The 24,161-nt window shown below is 43.4% G+C and overlaps 1 protein-coding gene across 1 annotated transcript in view; it reads right to left on the bottom strand.

The window, feature by feature from the left end:
- ATXN2L (ataxin 2 like) overlaps positions 1-24,161 on the bottom strand; it is a 49,388-nt gene that overhangs the window by 15,083 nt on the left and 10,144 nt on the right. The window contains exons 2-16 of the mRNA XM_082261062.1: positions 16,944-16,977; positions 15,830-15,886; positions 11,944-12,015; positions 10,519-10,669; positions 10,296-10,420; positions 9,942-10,033; positions 9,630-9,830; positions 9,005-9,183; positions 7,840-7,941; positions 7,566-7,730; positions 4,321-4,407; positions 4,163-4,227; positions 3,632-3,891; positions 3,353-3,419; positions 752-886 (exon numbers count right to left, since the gene is read on the bottom strand). Of these exons, the coding sequence (XP_082117188.1) occupies positions 752-886; positions 3,353-3,419; positions 3,632-3,891; positions 4,163-4,227; positions 4,321-4,407; positions 7,566-7,730; positions 7,840-7,941; positions 9,005-9,183; positions 9,630-9,830; positions 9,942-10,033; positions 10,296-10,420; positions 10,519-10,669; positions 11,944-12,015; positions 15,830-15,886; positions 16,944-16,977 (1,792 nt within the window). The remainder of the gene's footprint in view (positions 1-751; positions 887-3,352; positions 3,420-3,631; positions 3,892-4,162; positions 4,228-4,320; positions 4,408-7,565; positions 7,731-7,839; positions 7,942-9,004; positions 9,184-9,629; positions 9,831-9,941; positions 10,034-10,295; positions 10,421-10,518; positions 10,670-11,943; positions 12,016-15,829; positions 15,887-16,943; positions 16,978-24,161) is intronic.

The following is a 24,161-nucleotide window of genomic DNA, read 5'->3' as shown; positions in this document are numbered from 1 at the left end:
TTCATCTGGAGATGGTAGCCGAAGAAGCGGCCAGCCCTTTTCTTGGTCCGTCCTTAACCACAAAAAGCACGTCTAACCTCTGAAAGGACTCGATACACCCGAATCGCACGAACCACATCCAAGGTATACAAGGCAAATTGGAAGTCAGACAACTTTGGGCAGGGATGAAGAACCACTTTATCCCTATGGACCACTAAATAGGGACAGCGACAGGATAATGCCACCAATTCAGATACCCTGGCAGGCCGAGGTAATAGCCACCAAAAAAGCCACCTTCTGGTATAACAGGCAAGGGAACCTCCCGAATATTCTCAAAAAGAGGATTCTGGAGAACCGAACGCTAAATTTAAATCCTATGGTGGCAAAAGAGACTGTACAGGTGGAGCCACATGTCGAACCCCCAGAATGAAGATACGAACTAGAGTGCGTGGCTAGGGGGGTGCTGAAAGGTATAGTCACCAATGGAAGCTTCGTAGGTGTTCTTTTAGTATTAGGATCAGTATTCTTATCAATGGGATTTTTGGGGGGGGGGGGGTCAGAGGAAGTTTTTGTAAACAGCCATCTTCAATTATTCCTTGGTACACAAGTCACACCTGAACCAAACCTACTGTACACTCAGGGGGACAAATACAGCAGAACCTACCCCAATGCTTTAGAAGCTGTGAAAACAAGTACTGGTAAATTCAACTCTGGTTTATGGTTTATCAAGATGGGTTTACATAATCCATAGTAATGAGAAAAAAAAACATACCTGAACAGCGGGGCTCATATGAATCTGATGAATATATGGAAGATAAGGGCTGTACACCCCACTCTGCATTGGGATAGTGGTGGTGGAGGAATGGTTCCTTGGTCCTGGAGACGTGGGCGTGCTTGTTGCTTTGTTCTATTACAGGGAGGGGAAAAAAAAAAAAAAAGTATACAGTTTAGCCTTTTAATTTTGAGGGATTCCGCTGGTCAGCGTACTTAAGTTGATAAGATATAAAAAGTGCACCCCAAACCTCTACTTTATTTTTCTTTTACATGCTATACCAGTGACCTCCAAACTGTGGCATGAGAGCCAGATGCGGCTCTTTATCTGGCCCTTTGGGCACCATTTCTCCCACTGACACCCACAGCAGGGCAGAATTCCTACCACTGACCCCAATGATGGGGCATTATTCCTCCATTCAGTACTAGAGGGCAGGACAAGAAAAGCAGAAACTATGGAAAACCGATCTGGCAGCATCCCCCCCAAAGCAGTGGTTCTCAACTCCGGGCCTCGGGACTCACTAACAGGCCAGGTTTGCAAGATAACTGAAATACATCACAGGTGATATATTTTACTGCTCGGCGATTTCAGTATTCTAGTCTGCATCTCCCCAAGGCGATACTTAAAATCTGGCCTGTTAGTGGGTCCTGAGGATCAGAGTTGAGAACCACTACCCTAAAGCATAGGTAAGCAGCGTATGACTATTGTAACTATAACCAAGATAATGTTCCTGGCAGAGTGGCCGTTTAATTTACATGAAAGTAATTATCACTGAAGTACTCCTATATCCCCCTCACACACAAGGCAGTCACCCATCTTACGGGATTTGTTTTAGGATCTCAGTAAAAATTTGTGCGTATTTGTTGGTACCTCGGGCCACAGGGAGGTGGGACTTTTATGGCAAGTGAGTCTTAGTATCAGATATAAATCATAAACTTAATATTTTATGATTTATATCTGATACTAAGACTCACTTGCCATAAAAGTTCCACCCCTTCACCCATCTTACTACTTAGGCCACTGGGCAGGTATTGGCATCCAATTTAGGTCTTGTGGCGAGCAAATGCTTATTCAGTGGCAATAAGTACACTAATAATTTTGTCAGTGGAGTTCAACCATTGCAGACTGCCCAGTCCTGATGTACAGCATGTACAATTTAACCACTTGCCGACCGCCCTATAGCAGATTTACGGCTACAGGGAAGCCGCGGCGCAACCACGTATATACACATACATGTGATTCTGCACTTCGGGTTTTAGATGGATCGATCCCACTGATTTTACCTGATGTCCGCCGGCACACGCACTGATCGTTCAGTACACTGACAGAATACCAGTCTGGTTAGGTAAACAAGGCCGTTGGCATTCTGTTAGTACAAAGACATAGATCCTGTGTTTCTGTAAAGTTAAATCAAGCCATGCCTTCCACCAGAAAAAGCCTCACCCCCCACTACACTGAATCACCAGCTATGCAGTTAACACATCGATGGTCCCTGATAACCTCTTCCCAGCCAGTGTCATTAGTAGGACTGTGCATATTTTTAGCACTGATCATTGTATTAGTCACTAGTCCACAAAAAAAAAAAAAAAAAAAAAAAAAAAAAAAAAGTCAATTAGGTGTTCGATTTCTCGGCCACAATATTGCAGTGCCCCTTTAGGTCGCTGATCATCGCCATTACTAGTACAAAAAAAAAAAAATCCCATAGCTTGTAGATGCAATACTTTTGTGCAAAAAAAAAAATCAAAATTTATTGGGATTTTGCATTAAGCAACTGCCAAGACTAAAGTACAGGCGCTCCCCCACATATCAACCAACCAAAATCCTTAGAGCTAAATTGCATCTACACTAGTGTTAACCACTTAAGGACCAGGCCTATTTCTGACATGCTGTTTACAAGTTAAAATCAGCATTTTGCTTGAAAATTACTTCGAACTCCCAAACATTTTTTTAGCCGAGACCTTAGAGAATAAAATGGAGAGAGCGTTGCAATACTGTATTTTTTATTTTGGGGAAAAAAAACACACTTTTCTGAATTAAAAACAGTAAAGTAAACCCAAATTTTTTCTAGAACGTGAAAGATAATGTTACGCTGAGTAGAGACCCAACATGTCATTCTTCAAAATTGCGCTCATTGAATGGCGACAGATATTGGCACTTTCTCCATAGGCGCAGCTTTAAACATTACTACAGGTTACCAGTTTAGAGGTACAGAAGAGGTCTAGGGCTAGAATTATTGCTCTCGCTCGAGCGATGGCAGCGATATCTCACCTGTGGTTTGATCGCAGTTTACATATGTGGGCTCGACTTGCCTATGCGCTAGCTCATAGGGATGGGACACTAAAATTTTTTTTCTTATTTAACCATTTTTACACTGTCCCTGGGACCACTTATGTGAAAGGAGCGCTGGCAGTGTAAGAAAATACTGGGGTTATGGCAGCTATCTGCTGCCATAACACCGGTATTTAACGTCAAAGTACTAACGTAAAACTGCGGCGGGCGGTCCAGAAGCGGTTAAAGATCCTAGTGGGAAATCCACTCTGAAACCAATATTAGTAGAAAGACTACCCCAAATTTCAGTAGCACTTCTATTAAAATACTCACCACAGCCAGAAGGGACTTGGGATTAAACTCCTTTGCATTGGGATTCAAGGTAGATTTCTTTACTTGGCTATGAAAAAATAAAAATGCACACAATTCAAAAATGAAACAAAATAACTGATGCGCTACTGAATATTAATATACCAAAAAAATATAAAAATGGGTCAGTGCACACATCAATAATATTTTTATATATAAACACATTCAAAATGACACATGTTCAAATCATAAGTGCAAACACATTGCAGCAACTAAGAGTACCAAATATCTATCATCACATACTCGTAAACGACTGGCTCCTCTTTCTCCTCTACTTCAGCTTTGCTGGCTGGACTGCCTGCCTCTTCCTGGGGTTCACTAATCTCACACACAATATCCTCTTTGACCTCTTCAACCGGCTCCGGAACCTTATGCCCCAAATCTTGTGGTTCTGTACCAACACTGGACGTCCCCTCTTGTTTTATGATCTTTGTTTCCATTGGCTCTTTTTGTCTTGACGGGAAAGATTCCAGATTGGGTTCGGGACAGGCGCTAGGCTGAAGCTAAAACAGAATAAAGGCGTTGGGGTTATTTTACTAAAAAACTTCCATCAATTTCAGCGTTCAACACAGCCATTGATCCCTTCCAACAGACACAAAATGGGAACCAATTGTTTAAGCATCTGCTCTACCAAAGGCATGACACGCTGCAACCTCAATTAACCAATGTAATAACTGACAAGTAATATTCTAGACAATTATAGTACAACGCTTCACAAAAAGCTTAAGATTTTGTCACTAATAAGTGTGGAAAAAAAAAAAAAAAAACGCTTACCCGAAACTCAGCTCCAAACTTGCGAAGTTCATCCAGCTGATTCCTCTTCTGCTCCGTTTGCATTACTGAAAATAAAAAATTTAAATTGTCTTAATAGGAAAAAGAAGGATCCTGCTATAACATTTCTTCCCTGCCAGACTAGGAACATAAAGACAAACCTTTAGGCGGAGGCTTGACATCAGAAGGTGCAGTCTGCTCCAATGTCCGGCTTGGCTCTTTCACAACAGAGACTTGAATCTCTTTGCCTAAACAAACAAAAAAAAAAAATTGATACCTTGGAGGGGAGAAAAAAAAACCCCCCAAAAAATTCTATCATTAAAGCTGCCCTAGAGCAAAAAAATAAAAAAATGACAGGTGCCCCTGTTAATGCAGGAGCCTATAAACTGACAACGCTCCTTCTGAGGTTATCCAACACGAAAGGCACGGTCAGAAGAGCATATGTAGTGCAGGAAATAGGGAGGCTCCCACTGTTAAACCCCCGTGCATGGTGGTCATATGCAGTCCCTCAGGCTACTTTGAGTCATTTAACCACTTCCCTACTAGGCCTTTTTTGGACATTTGGCGTTTTAGCAAAAAACACTGTTTTAGCAAACAACTGATTTTAGCTAAACAGTAGTGTTTTTTGCTAAAACAGTGTTTTGCTAAAATAGTAGTGTTTTGCTAAAATCAGTTGTTTGCTAGAAAACTACTTAGAACCCCCCAACCCTTTTTTTTTTTTTTTTAGCTGACCATAGAGAATACAATTTGAGATTGCAATATTTTTTATCACACCGTATTTGCACAGCGGTCTTCCAAACGCAATTTTGGAAAAAAAAAAAAAAATTACTTTTTTGAATTAAAGAAACCAGTAAAGTTAGCCCAATTTTTTTTCCCATAATGTGAAAAGATAATGTTACGCCGAATAAATAGATACCCAAACATATGTTTCAAAATTGTGCACGCTTACGGAATGGCGACAAACTTTGGTACTTAAAAATCCCCATAGGCGACACTTTAAAAGTTTCTACAGGTTTCAGAGGAGGCCTAGGGTTCAAAATTATTGCTCCTCCATCGTTCGCGGCGATACCTCATGTGTGGTTTGAACACCGTTTACATATGTGGGCGGGGTTTCCGTATGCATTCGCTTCTGCGCGTGAGCTAACGGGGACAGGGCACTTTAATTTTTTTTTTTCTATTTTTTTTATTTATTTTTACACCCTAGCCTCCTGCCCACCAGGGGAAAAAAAAAAAAAAAAAAGCCTCACCAACAACCTTGGAGAAGCTGGATTTTAAAGTAATCAAATGAAACCAAAACAATGGATGTAAATGGTTCAAGGCCATCTGCGTGGGGGAACTTGGGGTTCCCATTCAAGAAATTGTAAACCTCAATTTTTTTTTTTTTTTTTAAAAACGCATAATGAGCTAGTATGCATCGTGTGCTAGCTCATTATAAAAATACCTTACCTTACCTTAGAACGAAGCCCCGCAGTGCCGTCCGCTCACCTCTCATGGGTGACATGTTTGGTCGCCCTTCTTCCAGATTGGCTGGAGCCGTGACGACATCAATCCCACGCAGACGTTCACAGCACAGGGCTCTGAAGGAAGGGCACGAGCGGCCGTTCCTTTAGAGCGCATGCGCCAGTGACGTCACTGGCTGCATGTAAGGTAAATATCTCCTAAACGGTGCATGTTTAGTAGGAGATATTTACAGCCCCTATAGGTAAGCCTCATCATAGGCTTACCTATAGGTACAAGTTACAAAGGAGGGTTTGCTTCTTCTTTCATGATTGTGTGGCCGATTTTCACATGATTCTGCGCGTCATACATTCACTTCAATGGGCTGTCCTATGCAAGCTGTCGCCCAAGATCCTGCTCCTTTGAGCAACAAGCATCAGGCGTTTTTTAAAGTCACATTCTGACGACAATCACTGCAAATGGCACCACATTTGGGGTGCCATTAAAAAAAAATTAAAAAAAAAAATGCCACCCAAACATGCGTTGTGCCGATTGCCACACAACTTAGAATCGCAGGTAGAATCGTGGCTAATCCAAACCCAAGCGTGAATAGGACCAAGTGCTGAAAAAGCACCAGCACTATAAAACAAAAATAAAATCCCCCAACAGCTAGCTTACCCAGCCACAATACAGCATGCATATAAAATATTTATTCATAAACTGATCATTAAGACAAGGGCTCTTGGAAGCAAAAAGTTACAAAAAGACAGTGAACGTATTATTCCACACCAAACTTAAGTAATGGCTAATCTAAATCAATGCCCAATCTTGTCACTATGAAGAGGACCAGTCACGACTGGGCTTAAAAAAAGTAAGTGGACAAAAAATGTGCCGGTTTACTTTGACAGTGATTCTCAAGCTTCATGGTCAGAGGTAAAATCATGCAAGGTCTTTGCTATTTGGGGCTGGCAGGCACTGTGGTAACTTTACATCGGTCAAGCAGCTAAGCCAACTATGTAAAAAAAGATTCAATCGTTCCAAGGTTCTGTTCAATGGTTCCGTTATACATAATGGATCGCGCATTAGTTCATGGTGCTGATCGCTTAGCATCCCTTGAGCAAAATAGCCAGCAGTGTGAGGATTCAGCATGGCAGCAACCAGAGCAAGGAGAACTTATCAAACAAGGGGTGTAGTTTAGGGGGTGGTCAGTGTAAGGATCAGGGATCAGTGTGTGGGACGGGGAGGCAAAGATTAAATTTAAGGGGCTAGGTTAAGGGCAAATTTAAATGTTAAGGCATCGTGTGCATGCATGCTTGTGGGGGGGATTTAAATTGTTAAGGTATTTAGGCTGAAAGGGAAGGATTAAAGCCAGGCATATTTTAGGTTTACAAAACAACGAGACTACAAGATGCAGTTATTCGTTGCACAAGAAGGGAACGGTTAGATTTCAGGGGCCTCTCAGGCAAAGCAACTACAGCAAAAGTAAAAGCATTTTCTAATGAGAAACCTGGAAAATAAAGATTTCATATTTTACTAGGCCGTATCATGACTGGTCCTCTTTACATGCTTGGCAGCACACTGAAATCTGCATGCCGCAATATATTAAACCTCAATAAAAATTCTACTAATATAAACCTTAAATCCTTATTGGTGGTCAGTGTTAAAATATCAATTCAGCAAATTCAGTCTCAACCATACTAATTTACATACAGTCTCCTATATCAATGTGGCAATTCAGGACCTGTGGAGGCTGTACTAAGTATCAGAATATCTATACATTTGTCAGTTCTATTATATACCAGCTGTGCACAGAACAGTAGGGTATGCTGTAGGTTATAAAAACATAAGACTAAAAAAAAAAAAATTCCGCTTTGCCAAAAATCTCTACCGCCAAAAAAGTTTAATCACAGAACGGTGTGCAGTACCAGCCAGACCTATGGTCAGAGAGGCCTATGGGACATCTTCTCACCTTCCCCAATCGTGGCAGGAGCAGCAGCCTTTGGAGAACTGGGTTTGACGACATTGGTTTCTGCTGCCGGTCGGGAGTCTGGGGTAGAGGCTTGAGAAGAGGAGTCCATAGAACTAGCAGATGAGACCGATTTAGGAGACAGAGGTGTGTAAACACGGGAGGCAGCTAAGAGAGAGAGAGAGAGAGAGGGGGGGGGGGGGGAAGAAGAACAGTTCAGTCACCAAGTCATGTGAATGAAGATTTATATACTCAATCAGCTGTTAAGCAAACTAACCTGAAGGGGAAGTGGACACTTCTATAGGACGGCTGGATGGTGAAGACATGGTCTTACTACCCCTCATTGGGCGCTGTGCTTTGGGAGACATCCTTGAAGGCCCTAAAAAAAAAAAAAAAAAAACAAGCACACCGAGAAGATATTTATATCAAGATTATAAAAAAAATATAGTTAGGGTAAAATAAGACCCCTTTAACCACTTCAGCTCCAGAAGGTTTTAGCCCCTTCATGACCAGGCCATTTAGCACTAGGCTACTCTTAACTGGTAATTGAGCGGCCATGCGACACTATACCCAAACAGAGCTCTCTTGGTGGCATTTGACGACTACTTTCTACAAGGAAACAAAAACAAAAAAAAAAAAAAAAAACCACCACACACCCCTTAATTTAGGTCAACATGCCATTTTGTGTGAAAGGTGTAGCCCCTACAAAACTATGGGGAAAAAAAGTAAATAAAAATTATAAAGATCCAGCGCTATTTTTTTTAAACTAGGAAGCAGGCAGCGACATACAGGCTCTGCATGTTCACAGTACATAGCAGGCGGTCCCCAAAAAAAAAAAAAATTAAAAAAGCTAGTAGCTTGAATGGCATGGCAACTTTGTGTAGCTAAAAAAAGGACTTTAAGACTTGATATCAATGCCGCGACTTGTCAGCCTGACAAGTCGCGGTCCATTGACTGCTACAGGACCCGTTCTAATAGGAGCGACACAAGTCGCTCCGACTTAGAAAAAGGGTCCTGTACTACTTCGGGGCGACCTCGGAGCGACTTGCATAAACTTCAATTACATGAAGTCCGTGCAAGTCGCGCCGAAGTCGCGGTGCACGGGACTTCAGAAGTTGCCCCCGAAGTAGTACAGAGTCGTGTCGCCATAGTGTGAACCGACTCTTAATGTCCTTCTAAATCATGAAATCCCTCAGCAGACCAAGTGCGTGACACACGGTCCTGTTCTGATCAGTGGTTGCTCAGCTAGCAAGCCTGACATTGTACTGTCCTACCATATTACTCAGGAGACATTTTCTGAAGACTGAAAGTGCTTGCCTCTGACAGCAAGTGTGCGCTGTAGATGAACGTCATTACGCACAATAGGGGGTGGGGGCACCTGTCAGAGTGATGCTCCTGTGTATGGGTTCATGTTTGCATTAGTATGATAAAGGCCCGAATACCTCCATTGATGCCTCTTTGTTCAGACACAGGACTGGAACTGGTTTCGGGATAATGCTGCGGAGTACTACGAGAAGGTAAAGAGCCCATTCCTGATCTTCCACCCCTAGAAGAGTTTGTTCGGAGTCCTCCACGTGATCCGTCCCGCACACGCTGAGGCAGAGGAACGTACTTTGCATCCCTGAGAAAAAGGCAGCGAAACACATACATTTTACTCCTTTTCTTTAAGTCAAATGGATTTAAAAAAGTCAAATTCTCTGCAAAACCAGAGTTAACAGATAAACCCAGTTAAAAATAAAAAAATGAAAATAAAAATTTCCAAAAAAAAAAAATGACAAACCTAGCTGCCTTTTCAAATATCCACAACAGTGTTGAGCTTTTATTGTATAACTAAATCTGTAGTTTAAAAGATCATGCAGCTCTGCATAAAAACCAGCATCCAGGTTTTATTATCAAAGCTTAATTGAACAAGGTGAAGTTAGAAGCCGATTGGCTATGCTGCACCAGATTCTGTGTACTTCAGTTCCTGTAGATCTCTATGCTTCCATAACTACATTTCACATCCTCCATCTACAGCCATGTTATAAGCTAAATTCTGCTTTTCAACACAGGACAAATTTCTCTTACCGAGAGCCAAAGCTCGGGCTGTCACGGTCAGTGGTAGGACGCTGAACACCGCTGTGCTTCTCCTCCTCTGTCCTGCCATCATCGTTTTCTATGGCGATCCGTGCTCTGTACTGTGGGCTTGATTCAATCTCGCGGGCAAGCTGGGTAGCCCTGGCCTCCCGCTGCCTGAACTCCTCTGAGTTATCTTTTTCTAGAGGCACCCTGAAACAAAAACAGGACATAGCCACACCACATCCAACTTTATTACACCACATCCAACTTTATTACATTAGGAGGGGGGGGGGACCCACACCACACATAGGGGTCACTTACGTGTAAGAGGACAGGCTGCTGTCATAAGTGGTCTTCACTCCATAGTTGTCTTCATTAAATTTAAACATCTCGTTGGCATCCCATCCATTAGACTGCCAAGAAATGGATTGTGAGAAAAACCGAAGAGGACTAAAAACTGATGCAGTAATAGACTTGACACTGGGGCAATAAAAGATTTACTCTCCCAGACACACTGGGGCAATAAAAGATTTACACTCCCTGACTGACAACTAATCGTCTTATTTGTTAATTACCAAGTAAGCTTGAAAAACATGGAGTCACTTCCGCCAATGAAACATTTACACCTGATTTTTGTATAACTTCGTCATGGCCACCCATATATTCCACACTCACCACGTCTGACTCCAGGTCATACTCATCAGTGTTAGTCTCTCCTCCATCCCAGCGCATTAGAACCTTATCCTTGTGTTCCCCGTTCACCTTAGAATTCGTGGCAATGGCTGAATCTGTAAACTTATCTGCACACAAAAACACACGCACACAACAGTGTGTTATAGAGGGAAATACCAATTTAAGAAAAAGGAAATACTGGAAGAATTGACATTATACTGCCTACCTTTTGTAGCATAATTGAAATCTACATTATGGAAATGCACAAGCACAACATCGGAGTGTTTGAATATCATAGTGTCCACAATGTCCTCACGCTTTGGACCCAAGGCTTGATCGCTCGTCTTCTTGTGCACAGCATCAACAGCCAGCTCAAACTGCAGGAAAAGGAAGACTTAACGGCTTAGTCCAACCTTTGCAAATAGTACATTGCAGCAACATCAACCTCACAACCGATGCGCATTTGCAATGAGCCTGCAGAACATTGCACTGCATCAGTACGTTTCAGGCGCAATGCATAGTTCCTGCAAAATGGTACAGACCCCCTGCTCTTATGGGGCTAAAGATAGTACAGTTTAACTACAGCTTGAAGAGGAATCTTCAGCATGCTCTGCTGCAGCATCAAAACACAGGACTTGTAATTTTCAGGGATTGATCCAGGACCTGATGTAGCTGTGCCACCCTAAAATTCAAATTATACACTGTGCTGTAAGCAACAGGCAATCAAGCAGGGGGTTAAGTTTGAGTTGGGGGGGGGGGGGGTAATTATGGCTAGATGTCAGGTTACATCCTATTATGTAAAAATTAGACTTAGCCTTTAAGTGCCGTTCACACTACTGCGGGTGCGCTGATCGCATGCAATTCGGAGCGCACTGCTCCTTCATTACATGCGATCGGATGTGCGGTGCGCATTCAGCCATACACTTTGTATGGCTGAATTCGCACTGCACCCGCACAAAAGACGCAAAGGACCCTTTTTTCCAGCCGCATCAGGATCGGATTGCACAGTGGTTCACACTTGTGCGATCCGATCCTGTGCGAACTGTCAGATCGCACTGCGATATGCGATCAAACTGGGGGTGTCGTTAACATTTAATTGACACCCCATGCGTATCGCATATGGCAGTGTGAACTGCCTCTTGTGCGGATGTGATGCGATAACAGGCTGCGAATTCGCAGCCTTCCCACATCGCCCAAGTGTGAACCTGCACTTAGGCCTCACAGCTTTTTTTTTTACTCTCCTAGAGACCAGCAGCATTTTATGCAGAAAAAAAAACACCCAACGCTTGTGAAAAAGTCTGATGTCTTACAAGTGTTTAGGCCCGATAACAGGTGTCAACTCATTTCTTTGGCTAGAATAGATAATTTTAATGGCCAGAATAAACTTTTCAGCGCTAACTGCGCCTTTTACAAGTCTCAAGCATTTTCTGCTTTAACTCTGCAGCTCCTGGATGCACTACCCGAAGGTTTTCCTGCCTCCAAACCTGTGTGAATGGGCACATCGGCTAACATGCAGGGGAGTTTAAAAAAACAATAGGAATACCGGCCCCTGGGAGCAGCTGCAAAAATTGACAATGTGCATGAGGCCTTAAACCGGTGAGGTCAGCCAAATAAACTAGTACATGGACACCCTTCATCTGGCACGGCTTACCTTGGAGCTCAGGGTTTTGAAGACTCCTTGGTATGTGGTCCCATTTTTCACCTTAACATCACACGTGGAGCCCTATATAAAAAGCAAAAACAAGGTTTTATCATATGATTAACAGATAAACTGGTAGTAAATTGAACCATAAACTGCCCAGGTGATCTAGTAAGTAGACTACTAAAAAAAAAAAAACTCCAGATATAAAGCATCTGATTGGGGCCATACACACTTACTTTGATAAATGATCATTTTCTTTTAGGACTGATCTCTTTCCATTGGAATAAATGATCTATAGTAGACAACCCATTTTGACCAATAGGCCAAACATGGAGAAGCAGATATAGATAGTTACGATACAAAAGTCACCACTCACATCTGTTTCCACCATGTAATCTCAAAACATGATTGTGTGACATACAAATCGATTGACGAACAAATCAGTGCTACTGATTGATGCAAAATGATTGATAATTTTCAGCCCTGGACAATTCGATCAGATCCAATTTAAATCAAGCTAGAGGAAAATTTAAGGTTGATTTTTTGCAAACTTAACTGGTTAGAAATCGCACATCAGATTAAAAAATAAATCCAAAACATACTGCGTGTGGCCACTATCAGGATTGAACTGTCAGTCATAATGCTTAATTTCAGTTACATACGCTATAGCTGTATAGGTTCAGTCATGTGCCTATCCTATCCTATGGTCTAGCCAGCTTGACAAGCTACAAAGAAGTATTTCTCATGTGTGGTGTAGAGAAGAAGCCATGTTTGATGAGCTTCAGGTGCTGCCGTCTAGGGCAGTGTTTCTCAACTTCGGTCCTCAGGGCACACTAACAGGCCAGATTTTAAGTATTATTTTAAGTATTTATATGCAGACTAGAGTACTGCAATCACTGAGCAGCAAATGATATCACCTGTGATGTATTTCAGTTTTCTTGCAAACCTGGCCTGTTCGTGTGCCCTGAGGACCGGAGTTGAGAAACACTGGTCTAGGGGATAGGTGGAATTCCAAAACTTATAAATGTTTCAAAAGGTCACAAGCACCTTTACTTAAAGTGACAAAAATTTTAGGTCCCATGGAAGATCAGACAAGATGCCTTTTAAACAGAGGTGCTTAGGGGTTCCTGGCCACATTCCCTTCATTTCATAGGCCAAGACTTTAAGACTAACTGCCATACCTCTATCTTACCAGTGCTCTTATTGAGTGGTGAGGGATTAAAACCCATCACATAGACAGCAATATATAAAAACAAAAAGAATACTCGTTCTAACCCCTCACCAGCAGAATGAGGTCATGTGGTTTCAAGCTTCCTTTAGGTTGGTGTCACTGGCTGTACTACTTGTGATGTCAGAGGTAACAAAGGGGGGGGGGGGCACTTCCAGGAGTAAGTGCCAAAGCTCAATGTCAAGCAAGGTCTGGCTTTCCTAGTGGAGGGAGGTGTTAGGAGTTACCCCAAAATCTCACTGGGAGGCCGCTTCTTTTAAGTCAATATGGGAGGGCTCCTACAAGGAATTATCTGACTTACCACCAGCCTCAGTAATGCAGCGCTCCCCTAGCCCCAGCATGACTATTACCAAGGATGGGGGTGCATCACACACTGGCTACACAAAAAAAAGGAGTGGGGAGAGAAAGGCCTGTTAATGTGCAGGAAGCAGAGAAGAGTGTTCAAGTGTTTTGAAGGTTGCATTTTCTGTCTGGTGTGTGAGCAATCTTCTATGCATGCAGCCTTGGAAGGGGACACTTATTCTGGTGACAAGTAAGGCATTTGGCTACCTGCTGCGTCTCCAGGACAGGAAGTTTAATATCCAAACCTAAGCACTCATTGGGCAGGGAGATGGCAGATGGAAAAAAGTTAGGGCTGGTATATTAATACCAGTTTTACAAAAGGCACAGAGGAGCTATTAAGTTGCTTTTACCATGATGCATTTTATACACCAATGTAAAAATCATCTTCTGCATGCCGCTACACCCCCCTCCCCCCTGCATACTTACCTGAGCCTAATGTCAATACAGTGCTGTGCATGAGAGCAGAGGCACTCTCTGCTTTCTCCCTCACTGGCTCAGACACAGCAGCAAGAGTCAAAGGCTACCGCTGCGGTCAAGCACAGCCAGTAAGGGAAAGGGGCCAAGCAGTATGTGCCTTAGGAAAGGACACACGTGGACCCATTGCAATGCGATGTGTTTGGATCTTAGCCAGGAACACCAGCAGGGGGGGGGGGGGGGGACCCAAAAAGAAGGATCGCAGTTGCTTTGTGCAAAACCATCCTCTTGAAAATTTGACAATTTCTATACTCCCGCAGCTGCTCCATCATCTCATTGCCCTAAAAGGGATATCCCCTCATTGCCCTAAAAGTGGGATTTTATAAACGGTAAAACACATTGGCTACCAACTACTTAATAGAATAAAGCTGGATACACACTATCCAACTTTTGTGGTTAGATTTCCTTCAGATTTACCTTTTCTATGTAGTGCAAGGGCCTGCCTGATTGCATACAAATTGAAAGTGTTCAGGTTTGACCTCATATTATCTGGTTTTGGTAAATCTAAAGGAAAAAGTCTTCAGAAAATCTTCGTGTGTATGGCCCTTAAGCTTCACCTTCACAAATCAGTTTCCCCACCCCCACTATTCCTCCTCCAACGTCCAAAATAACTAAAGTGACAAGTTCACCCTTCTATAGTACAGTTGCCTTCTTGTCTGTCTCTACTGGCTGGGTGAGCGCTCCTTAGTGTGCAAGGTAACACTGCTGTTCACTACCGTCTAAATTTAGGTTATGTTTTGGTCCTTTAGGGACATATTGTTGTGGTTTCAGCTTCGTTAATGGAAATGTATTCATATACATTATATACACACACACTACTTATTTGATATTGCAAAAAATATATATCTTTTTTTTTTTTACACTAAGGGCTCTTTCACACGGTCCGCCTCCGTAGGTGGATCCGTGCTGCTCAGCGAGGATCGACCCGCCGATCCCCGATGAGCCGGCAGATGACAGCTCCGTCTCAGCTTGCAGTGCGGTGAGGGAGGTGTCACAGCTCCCACTGCTCGCTATGGGGGGGATCGGATGAGAGCGGACCGCCTGTCCGCTCTCATCCGATCCCTGAACGGATGGAAAAATAGGGTTTCCATACGTCCGGATTTCACGGATAGGATACGGATGGCAGCGGAGAGGTCTCCGCTGCCCCATAGAGCTGCATGGAGGATCCGATCCACCTAAATAACTGACAGGCAGATCTGATCGGACCGCCCGTGTGAAAGAGCCTTTAGTCCTTTTCCCTATTCCCCTGAGAAAGCGGTTACCTGCAAATCATGTCGGGAATTAAGTGTCATCTATCTGTCCATACCTGGAGGAATCCAGAGGAATCCAGAGGAATAACTGCCCTCCGGGTTGCACATGACATGTTGGTTTTTTTAAAGTCCCTTATTTTATATTTATTTTTGATGTATTTGATGAATATTCTTTTCTTTAAATGTTTATCTTGTATGTAATAAGATAAAAATTAATAAATAATACACACACACAGATATCAATCTTTACTTATTAGGTCCGATTATCTGTCCAGGTACTGTACCAAGAAAATCCCTTCCTCGTGTGTATATATATATATATATATATATAAAAAAAAAAAACCACGTTCTATAGATGGAAACAACCAATCATTTATGACCTACTCAAGTGAAGCTTCCTTCTTTTGGATTCCTACCATGCAGGATTTCCTATTACTACAAATTGGTGTTTTCCCATACAAGGAAAACTGGTTAACTTGAAAAGGTTTCTCGGTAGTGAGGAAGATTTGACATCAAGAAGCATTAGGTGTAATCAAACTATTACAAATTAGAGTTGCAGAAGGGTCGCGGAGGTCAGCTGTAAGAAAACCTGAATACTCACCACTACAGCAGTTAAAAAATGCAGCATTCGTGAATTGTTATACACGCCTTCAAATACCTAAAATGACAAGGGGAAAAAGGAGGTCACTTATGAGGTTCAACGCTACACTGACACCATTAACACAATCATAGAAAATTATTCACTTAAAGAGGAAGTAAACCCTCCTGACACTTGTACCTATAGGTAAGCCTCATCATAGGATCACCTATAGGTACTGCAAGTATCTCCTAAACATGCACCGTTTAGCAGATATTTACCTTACATGCAGCCAGTGAAATCACTGGCGCATGCGCTCTGAAGGAACGGCCGCTGGTACCGTTTCATTAGAGCCCCGTGCCGTGACTATCGGCTCCCGCGCACGGGAGTGACGTCACCGCGGCTCCGGCCAATCAGATGGCCGGATGCCACGATCCCGGAAGACGGGCGACTGAACATGTCGCCCGTCATAGAGGTGAGCGGACGGCACGTTCTAAGGTATTTCATAATGAGCTAGTATGCGATGCATACTAGCTTATTATGCGTTTCTCTTTCAGCATGTTAAAAAAAAAAAAAAACACTGAGTTTACAACCTCTAACCTACAGAAGAATAACCCCCCCCCCCCTTTCATGACCAGGGCATTTCTTGTGATATGACACTACATTCCTTAAACTGAATTTCACAGTGGTGCAACTCTGTGCTGACTGCTAAATGTTTCTTGAGAAATTTTATTTTAAATGGATTTTTTACAACATACATGCTTGGGCAGTGGGGAGGCTGGAAGGAAAGTGGACCTTTCATTTGCATAGATCTAAACTGCAAAAATGCACGAGAGCTCAGGGAGCGCTGGCGCCGTTGGTTGGTGCAGTGTGCAGGACAAAAAAATGTCAGCCCGCTACATCTATTGGTCATGGGTCTGACTCTCCAGCGCACTGCTAACCCAAAAGAAAGATCCAATATTTATTACTGTCTGCACATCATGTGACAGCAATACAATGGGAAGGTTTAGTTCTTTACACTAAATAATGGGGCACATATGCATCTTTTGTAAGCCTGCATATTTATAACACTTTATGGATGAAGATTTGGTTATAAAAAGTGGTCAGAACTCAGGCCGTCACATTCACTTTGACTTACCGGTGGCTGAAGTCCTTTCACAATGCTCCTGCCCCTGTAAAAGAAAGAACATTGTATGAATAATACAGTCAGATGCCATGGGGAAAAGCATAGCACAGCATAGGCACACCTACAAAGAGCTCACATACAAGTGAAAGCCGCCAATTTACCATACCGAGCCAAAAAAACCTTAGTCCTCCAAACACGCAAGCCTTTGGGCACTACAAGAGCTTCTCGTACCACCGGCTACATACTGGGGATCCGGAGGTTGTTTTGTCTGCATCCTTATGTGACCATGCGTTTGTAAGTAGACTACTACTTACATTTTAGAACAGAAACTAAAAAATAAATGTTACACTGGTAACATTTGGTCAGTGTGCCCGGTTTTTTGGAATATAGCATACCAACAAATCCTAGCTTTGGGAAAAACACCAACTTAAAAAATCTAGACTGAAATCTAGGCCATCATCTGATTCAGTAATAGCCCATTACTGCGCTCATAGTGCAGTTCTAAGCCACCAAGCCAAATCTGACCCTTCTCCGCTACATGAAAAAAAAAGGAAAAAAAAAAAAAGGGAAGGAAAAAAAAAAAAGGGAAGGATAAGGGAAGGAAAAAAAAAAAAAGGGAAGGAGAAAAAAAAAAGGGAAGGAAAAGGGAGAAAAAAAAAAAAGGGAAGGAAAAGGGAGAAAAAAAAAAAGGGAAGGAAAAGGGAGAAAAAAGGAAGGAAAAAAAAAAAAAGGGAAAAAAAAAAAGGTGCATTTTTGCTAGAAAATTACTCGGAAAACCCCCAATCTATTTTTTAGCAGAGACCCTAGGAAATAAAAGGCAGTCATTGCAAATTTTTAAATGATGGTATTTGCGCAGCAACTTTTGTATCATATGAAGGAATGTTACACCGAGTAAAGAGACACCCAACACGTCACGCTTTAACTTATGGAATGGCACCAAAACGTCAGTACTTCTAAATCTGCATGGGCTACAAAGTTTTTTTTTTACAGGTTACCAGTTTAAGAATTACAGAGGAGGTCCAATGATAGAGATCATGCTCTCGCTCTAAAAATGGCAGCGATACATCCCATGTCTGCTTTACATTTGTGGGCACGACCAATGGATACATTCACTTCAGCATGCGAGCACAAGGCTCTTTAAAAAGATTTTGTATTTTTACACTCCCTTTAATTTTTGTGGTCACTTCTTCCTATTACAAGGAATGTAAACATTCAATGTAATAAGAAAAGGGCATGACCAAAAGTGATGTCATGACAGTTTTAGGCCTCCAAGTGTTAGAGATGACTGGGGACCATCTGGTCCACAGACAGCTGTATAGCAAACCGCCACCTTTATTCTCCAGCTCCCCGATGGCACGGGCAGGCCAAGAGAACCACGGGAGGGCGGGGTGGATAGCAGGCATCAGATATCACCCCTTTCAAGTCTACGACGTCATCCCAGGGGGAAAGTGGTTAAAATCTAAAATGACTTATTTCAGTCCTTTGTGGCTGCAATTAGTTTTTACACCTTACTTTCGCCTAGTGATCCTGCCAGTGACACTTTGCCCTATGGTGAGCCTGTTCACTAAAGCCCTCCACACTAGTGATCGACCGATATCGGTTTTTCGTTGCCGATATTTTTGCCATTGCATATCATCATCAGCCGATATTTTGAACATTTGTGTTCTATTTTGCAAAACTTATTTTCAACAAATTTGTTACTGAACATGTTAATGTGGGTGGCTGGCACCCTTTGGTGGGTGGGTGGCAGGCAAACTGTGTGGTTAAGGGCTGGCTGGTACAAGCTTGTGGGGGAGCTAATTCCAATACATCGGCATTGCCGATAATTGGTCGATCCCTACCCTACACACATGGGGACTGTTTGTCCTCTTTTCATCGGTCAACTGGTGGGGCGATGGACGACATCAATGCATCTCTAAGGAATCATGGATGTAAACGGGTGATCTCTAGCTAACATTTTCAACAACATGTCTGCCACTCAGTGGGTGCATTGTTTTCATGGAGTCTGCCTACACAGACCCACATTGTGAATAGCAGCAGTAAAGCACAACCATTGCACACCACTGAAAAGTAATACAAATAGAGATTGCACATGTGATGAAAGAATTGGATCATCATTGCAGAAATAAAATGACATAGAATCACAGTTTATCATAACTGATCTATTACACGTGCATTAAAAACACTGCAAAGACCGTTGATTCCTTTTCACTGGGCAACGCATGTAGAAACCAAACCTTCAGCTCTAAGCTCTAGCCATCTACCCAGCAATGACATATAGAATACTCAACAGCCAAATCTGACAGCAGAACTCTGGAAGGAAGATAATTATCGGCTAACAAATGTCTGGGGTATTCCTGCCATCTATTTTTAAACGTAGACAACATGGCTCCTGAGGTTTGTCAGAAGGAAACTGCAATATGACCAGAGACAAGGAGGAAGTTACAGTTCAGGAACCCGGGGATCCGGTTTCAGTTCTATCAGTTATCTTCCCCAAATGTTCTTAGATTAGGGATGATTTAGATTGGGGTATCATGGTAATGCACAGTATGGTGTTATTGGGCCATTATAATGTGCACTGCATGCATCACCCAGAAGCAAAGAAGCCATTCGTTTTGTGCCATCTGATGTCCCTCATGATCAACAATGCACCTCTGGTCTCTTAATTCAAATCTTGGCACCAATGCAACTTTACGCTAAGAAAAGCCTGATCTTCTAGAACGGGGTCTCCAAACTTTCTAAACAAAGGGCCATTTTACGGTCCTTCACAGCACCCAGACTATGGCCACTGGGAGTAGAAAGCATCAGTGATCTCAGGCCTGGTAGCCTGTGGGAGGAATTGCGCCCCCCACCACAGGCTACCGCAAAAGGAATTGCGCCCCCCACCACAGGCTTCCGCAAAAGGAATTGCGCCCCCCCACCACAGGCTTCCGCAAAAGGAATTGCGCCCCCCCACCACAGGCTTCCGCAAAAGGAATTGCGCCCCCCACCACAGGCTTCCGCAAGAGGAATTGCGCCCCCCACCACAGGCTTCCGCAAGAGGAATTGCGCCCCCACCACAGGCTTCCGCAAGAGGAATTGCGCCCCCCACCACAGGCTTCCGCAAAAGGAATTGCGCCCCCCACCACAGGCCTAATAAAAAGACAAGCAAAGGGCTGCATTCAGCCCACAGAATGCAGTTTCGAGAATCTATAAAAATGATGGTTTCTACTTCATCCATCCAGATATTTTTTGGCCAAAAAAAGTAGATCAGACTTGTGCTACAATTAACTGTAGCTGATTAAAACCAGGCACAGTAGAACTGGAACATCCCCCACCACTAACCAAAGGATGTCTAAGCATAGAAATGAGTCAGATAACCGTCTCCAAACGGCCATCAAGTAAAAAAAATTAAAAATATAAGAGCGGAAGATCACAGACGGATGAATCACACCAGGAAAGAGGAGTTCTGCAGAAGTGACCTGGGAGTAGTAGGCGCTTTGCTCTACAATCAGCTAGAAAACGGTGCAGATGATGTAGACGGCGATCACAAGGACAAGTGGGTGATGCTACATTTTAGTCATCTTTCAAGTCTTATAGAAAGTTCACACATTAGAATGCTGGGCATGTCTTCACAGACTAAGATCAGGTATCTCATGCATTCCTTTCCTATTATCCACACTCCAAGTGTGCCTTAACCACTTCTGGACTGGAAAGTATTACCCCCTTAATGACCAGGCCATTTATTGCGATGCAGCACGTCGTTACTTTAATTGCGCAGTCGTGCAACAATGTACCTATATACAATTAATGTCCTTTTTTCTTACAAATAGAACTTTGTTATTTGATCTCCTCTGATTTTGTGCGCTATAAACAGTGAAAAAAAATTCTCATCCTTTTAGAGTCGGTTCACACTGAGGCGACACGACTCCTTACTACTTCGGGGGCGACTTGTGCATTACCATGCACCACGACTTCAGAGCGACTTGCAGGGACTTCACATAATGGAAGTCTATGCAAGTCGCCCCAAAATAGTACAGGACCCTTTTTCTAAGTCGGAACGACTTGTGTCGCTCCTATTAGAACCGGTCCTGTAGCGGTCAATGGACCGCGACTTGTCAGGCTGACAAGTCGCGCTAATGTGAACTGGCTCTAAGGCCAATTTGTATTTTTCTACACATTCCTTCGCCCCCCCCCAAAAAATAACACGCAATAAGCGCATTTTGATTGGTTATCCCGTCTACAAACTAGGGGAAAGATTTGTCATTTTTTTTTTTTTTTACTAGTAATGGCGGCAATCTGATTTTTTTAGCATAACTGTGACGGACAGATCGGACCCCTAACTGACCTTTTGGACACTTCTGTGGGGGAGTTATTACTAACTGTGGGGGTTGGGCTTGTGAAATTACCACAGAGACCCGTGTTCCTATATAGCAGGGATCCTCAAACTACGGCCCTCCAGCTGTTGCAGAACTACACATCCCATGAGGCATTGTAAAACTGACATCACAGACATGACTAGGCATGATGGGAATTGTAGTTCCTGAACAACTGGAGGGCCATTGTTTGAAGACCCCTGCTATATAGGATCACAGGAGCTCTGATCATTTCTGAGAGAAGGACAGTCAGCTGTGTTTACAACAGCTGACCCTCCTCTCAACAGGGAGCGATCTCAGATGGCTGGCAGCAATCAGTGCTGTCAGCCCCGTGCATTGGTATCCCCGCTGCCTAGTGGGACTGCACTGCAGGCGGTGCGCGCTTGCCCCCCAACACCACACGCAGGACCAACGGAGTACTACAATGGTTGGCGCAGCTGAGCCAGCCTGCCACAGTAAAACTGCGAAGGGCAGTCTGCAAGTGGTTAAGAACAAACAACTTTCATTTGGTGATATTGGGAGTCTTAAAGCAGTGTCTACCGCTTGCAGTAAGAGCCGGTTCACACTACAACTCATTCAGCCCAACTTTGGGCGACTTTGAAGTCGCCTGTGCAGCACGACTTCATCGTGGCTTGCAAACGACTTCTCATAATACAAGTCAATGCAAGTCGCTCTGATTAGAACGGTTCCATTGCATAGCATGGAGCGCTACTTGTCAGAGTCGGAGTAGTGTGAACCGGCTCAAACTCATGGTTTCAAGAAAAAAAAAAAAATTGCCATTGGCAAAAAAATCCTTCTACAATAATGCGGTATTTATCTCATGAAGCCATGCAGTGTTTTATCTCATGCAATATCCGGTGGAAAAGAATTAGAACCCTTGCCAGTTTTTATTGCTAATAAAGTGGCTGGTAGTAGATTATAAACACAGGCGTTCGTTAAGAAATGATCCCGATCTCCATATATATTCTGAAATAACTATAGGATAAAGTCAACCCCCCCCCCCCCATTTTGTATAGCACAAAGCAAGGGTCTTCAAACTATGGCCCTCTAGTTGTTCAGGAACTACAATTCCCATCATGTAGTCATGGCTGTGAATGTCAGAGTTTTACAATGCCTCATGGGATGTGTAGTTCCACAGTTGGAGGGCCGTAGTTTGAGAATCCCTGGCGTAAAGGGAAGGTTATAACCTGTCATGGATTTTTATGTTTGTCATCCTTGTCCCATTGGAAAAATTTCCCTTCACTACCTGTCCCATACCAACAAGAGATCCCTTCAAAGTGAGGCAATTGCTGCTAGTCACCAGAACTAGTAGTGTCCCATTGGCATTTCATTTTACATTTGGTAATAGCAAATAGGACAAACAGAGGATGAATCTCCTTAACGGGGGCAAAGATAAGACAAAAAAAAAACCCTACACTAATCCCTCTTCAAACTACCAAAAATAAAAAACAAGGCCCTTTAGTTAAAATTTAACTAAAAGCACTTCTGTAACATTGTTATTTCCAGGGTTGACAGGCTTCGGGCATCGGTGTGATGTAAACTCCTAAGCTGCGCTCCCATAGATATGAATGGAAGAGAAGCAGTGCTATGGCAAGCAAAAGCCCAGTGACAGGACCCCCCCACAGCCCCCCTCAGGAGACAGGACCCCCCACAGCACCCCTCAGGAGACAGGACCCCCCACAGCACCCCTCAGGAGACAGGACCCCCCCACAGCACCCCTCAGGAGACAGGACCCCCCCACACCACCCCTCAGGAGACAGTACGTGTTCGCATTATGTCTGGCAATGGACAGCCCAGCAGCTGTTAGACCTCAGATGACCCCTCACCTCTACCTCTGAAGGTCAAGGGAAAAAAAAAAAAAAAAAAAAAAAAAAAAGAGGTTTGACATGGCCCAAAAGAACTATTTCCTACACAAAGACGTGCACCTGCTGGGTATGCAGTATGATGGAGCCTCAGCTATATATAGTAATGTGTTGCGGGTTTGACAACACTTTCCCATCTCACTCCCAGAAAATAGTGGGCCAAGCAGTGCTCAGTCAAAGGTAGCTTTGTATTCCATCAACATAAAGCTACCTCTGATTCACTAAGGTGAGATGAGATCACAATCAGTCTTGGCAAGACAAAGCTTTGTGTTCACTAACAGAATACAAAGCTGCCTATGAAGGGCTGAGAATCTCTCAGCACGACTATTTTGTTCCAGGTGTGGGATATGAAGGTCTTGTCTCACACCTGGAACAGAAATGTATACCGGATATAGCGGCGGCTACATACAAGGTATACAGTACACGCAGATGCACATCTTCATGTAGAAAATTGAGCAGCTTGGCCAAATCCAACCATTTAAAGCGGTTGTAAACCCTATAAAAAAAAACCTGCAAGACAAAGGCATAATGAGCTAGTATGCATCGCATACTAGCCCATTATGTGTAACTTACCTTAAAACGAAGCCCCGACACGGACCCCCGGACATCGCTGCGGGCGCTGCCATGATCCCTTGTCGTCTCTTCTGGGTTCGGCGGCTCCGGCGTGCTGATTGGCCGGAAGAGACGGCTCTGGCGCGATGATTGGCCGGAGCCGCGATGACGTCACTCCCACGCATGCGCGCGGGAGTGATTTTTCCGGCAAGCTCCCGGCAACTTAATTGAAGGTCCCCCCGGACCTTCAGAGCGCATGCGCCACTCGCGTGAGCGGCTGCGTGCACTGTAAATATCTCCTAAACCGTGCCGGTTTAGGAGATATTATTTGTACCTACAGGTAAGCCTTATTATAGGCTTACCTGTAGGTAAAAGTGTCAAAAAGCGGGATACTACCGCTTTAATGTGCCAGTAAAGCGAGACATTAACACAAACTAGAAAGCAATCTTCAATATATAAAA

The sequence above is a fragment of the Pelophylax lessonae genome, assembly GCF_965119305.1.
Source record: "Pelophylax lessonae genome assembly, chromosome: 6".
Taxonomy (NCBI): Eukaryota; Metazoa; Chordata; class Amphibia; order Anura; family Ranidae; genus Pelophylax; species Pelophylax lessonae.
The sequence above is the reverse complement of the archived record's forward strand: the minus strand, read 5'-3'. Positions and strand labels throughout refer to the sequence as shown.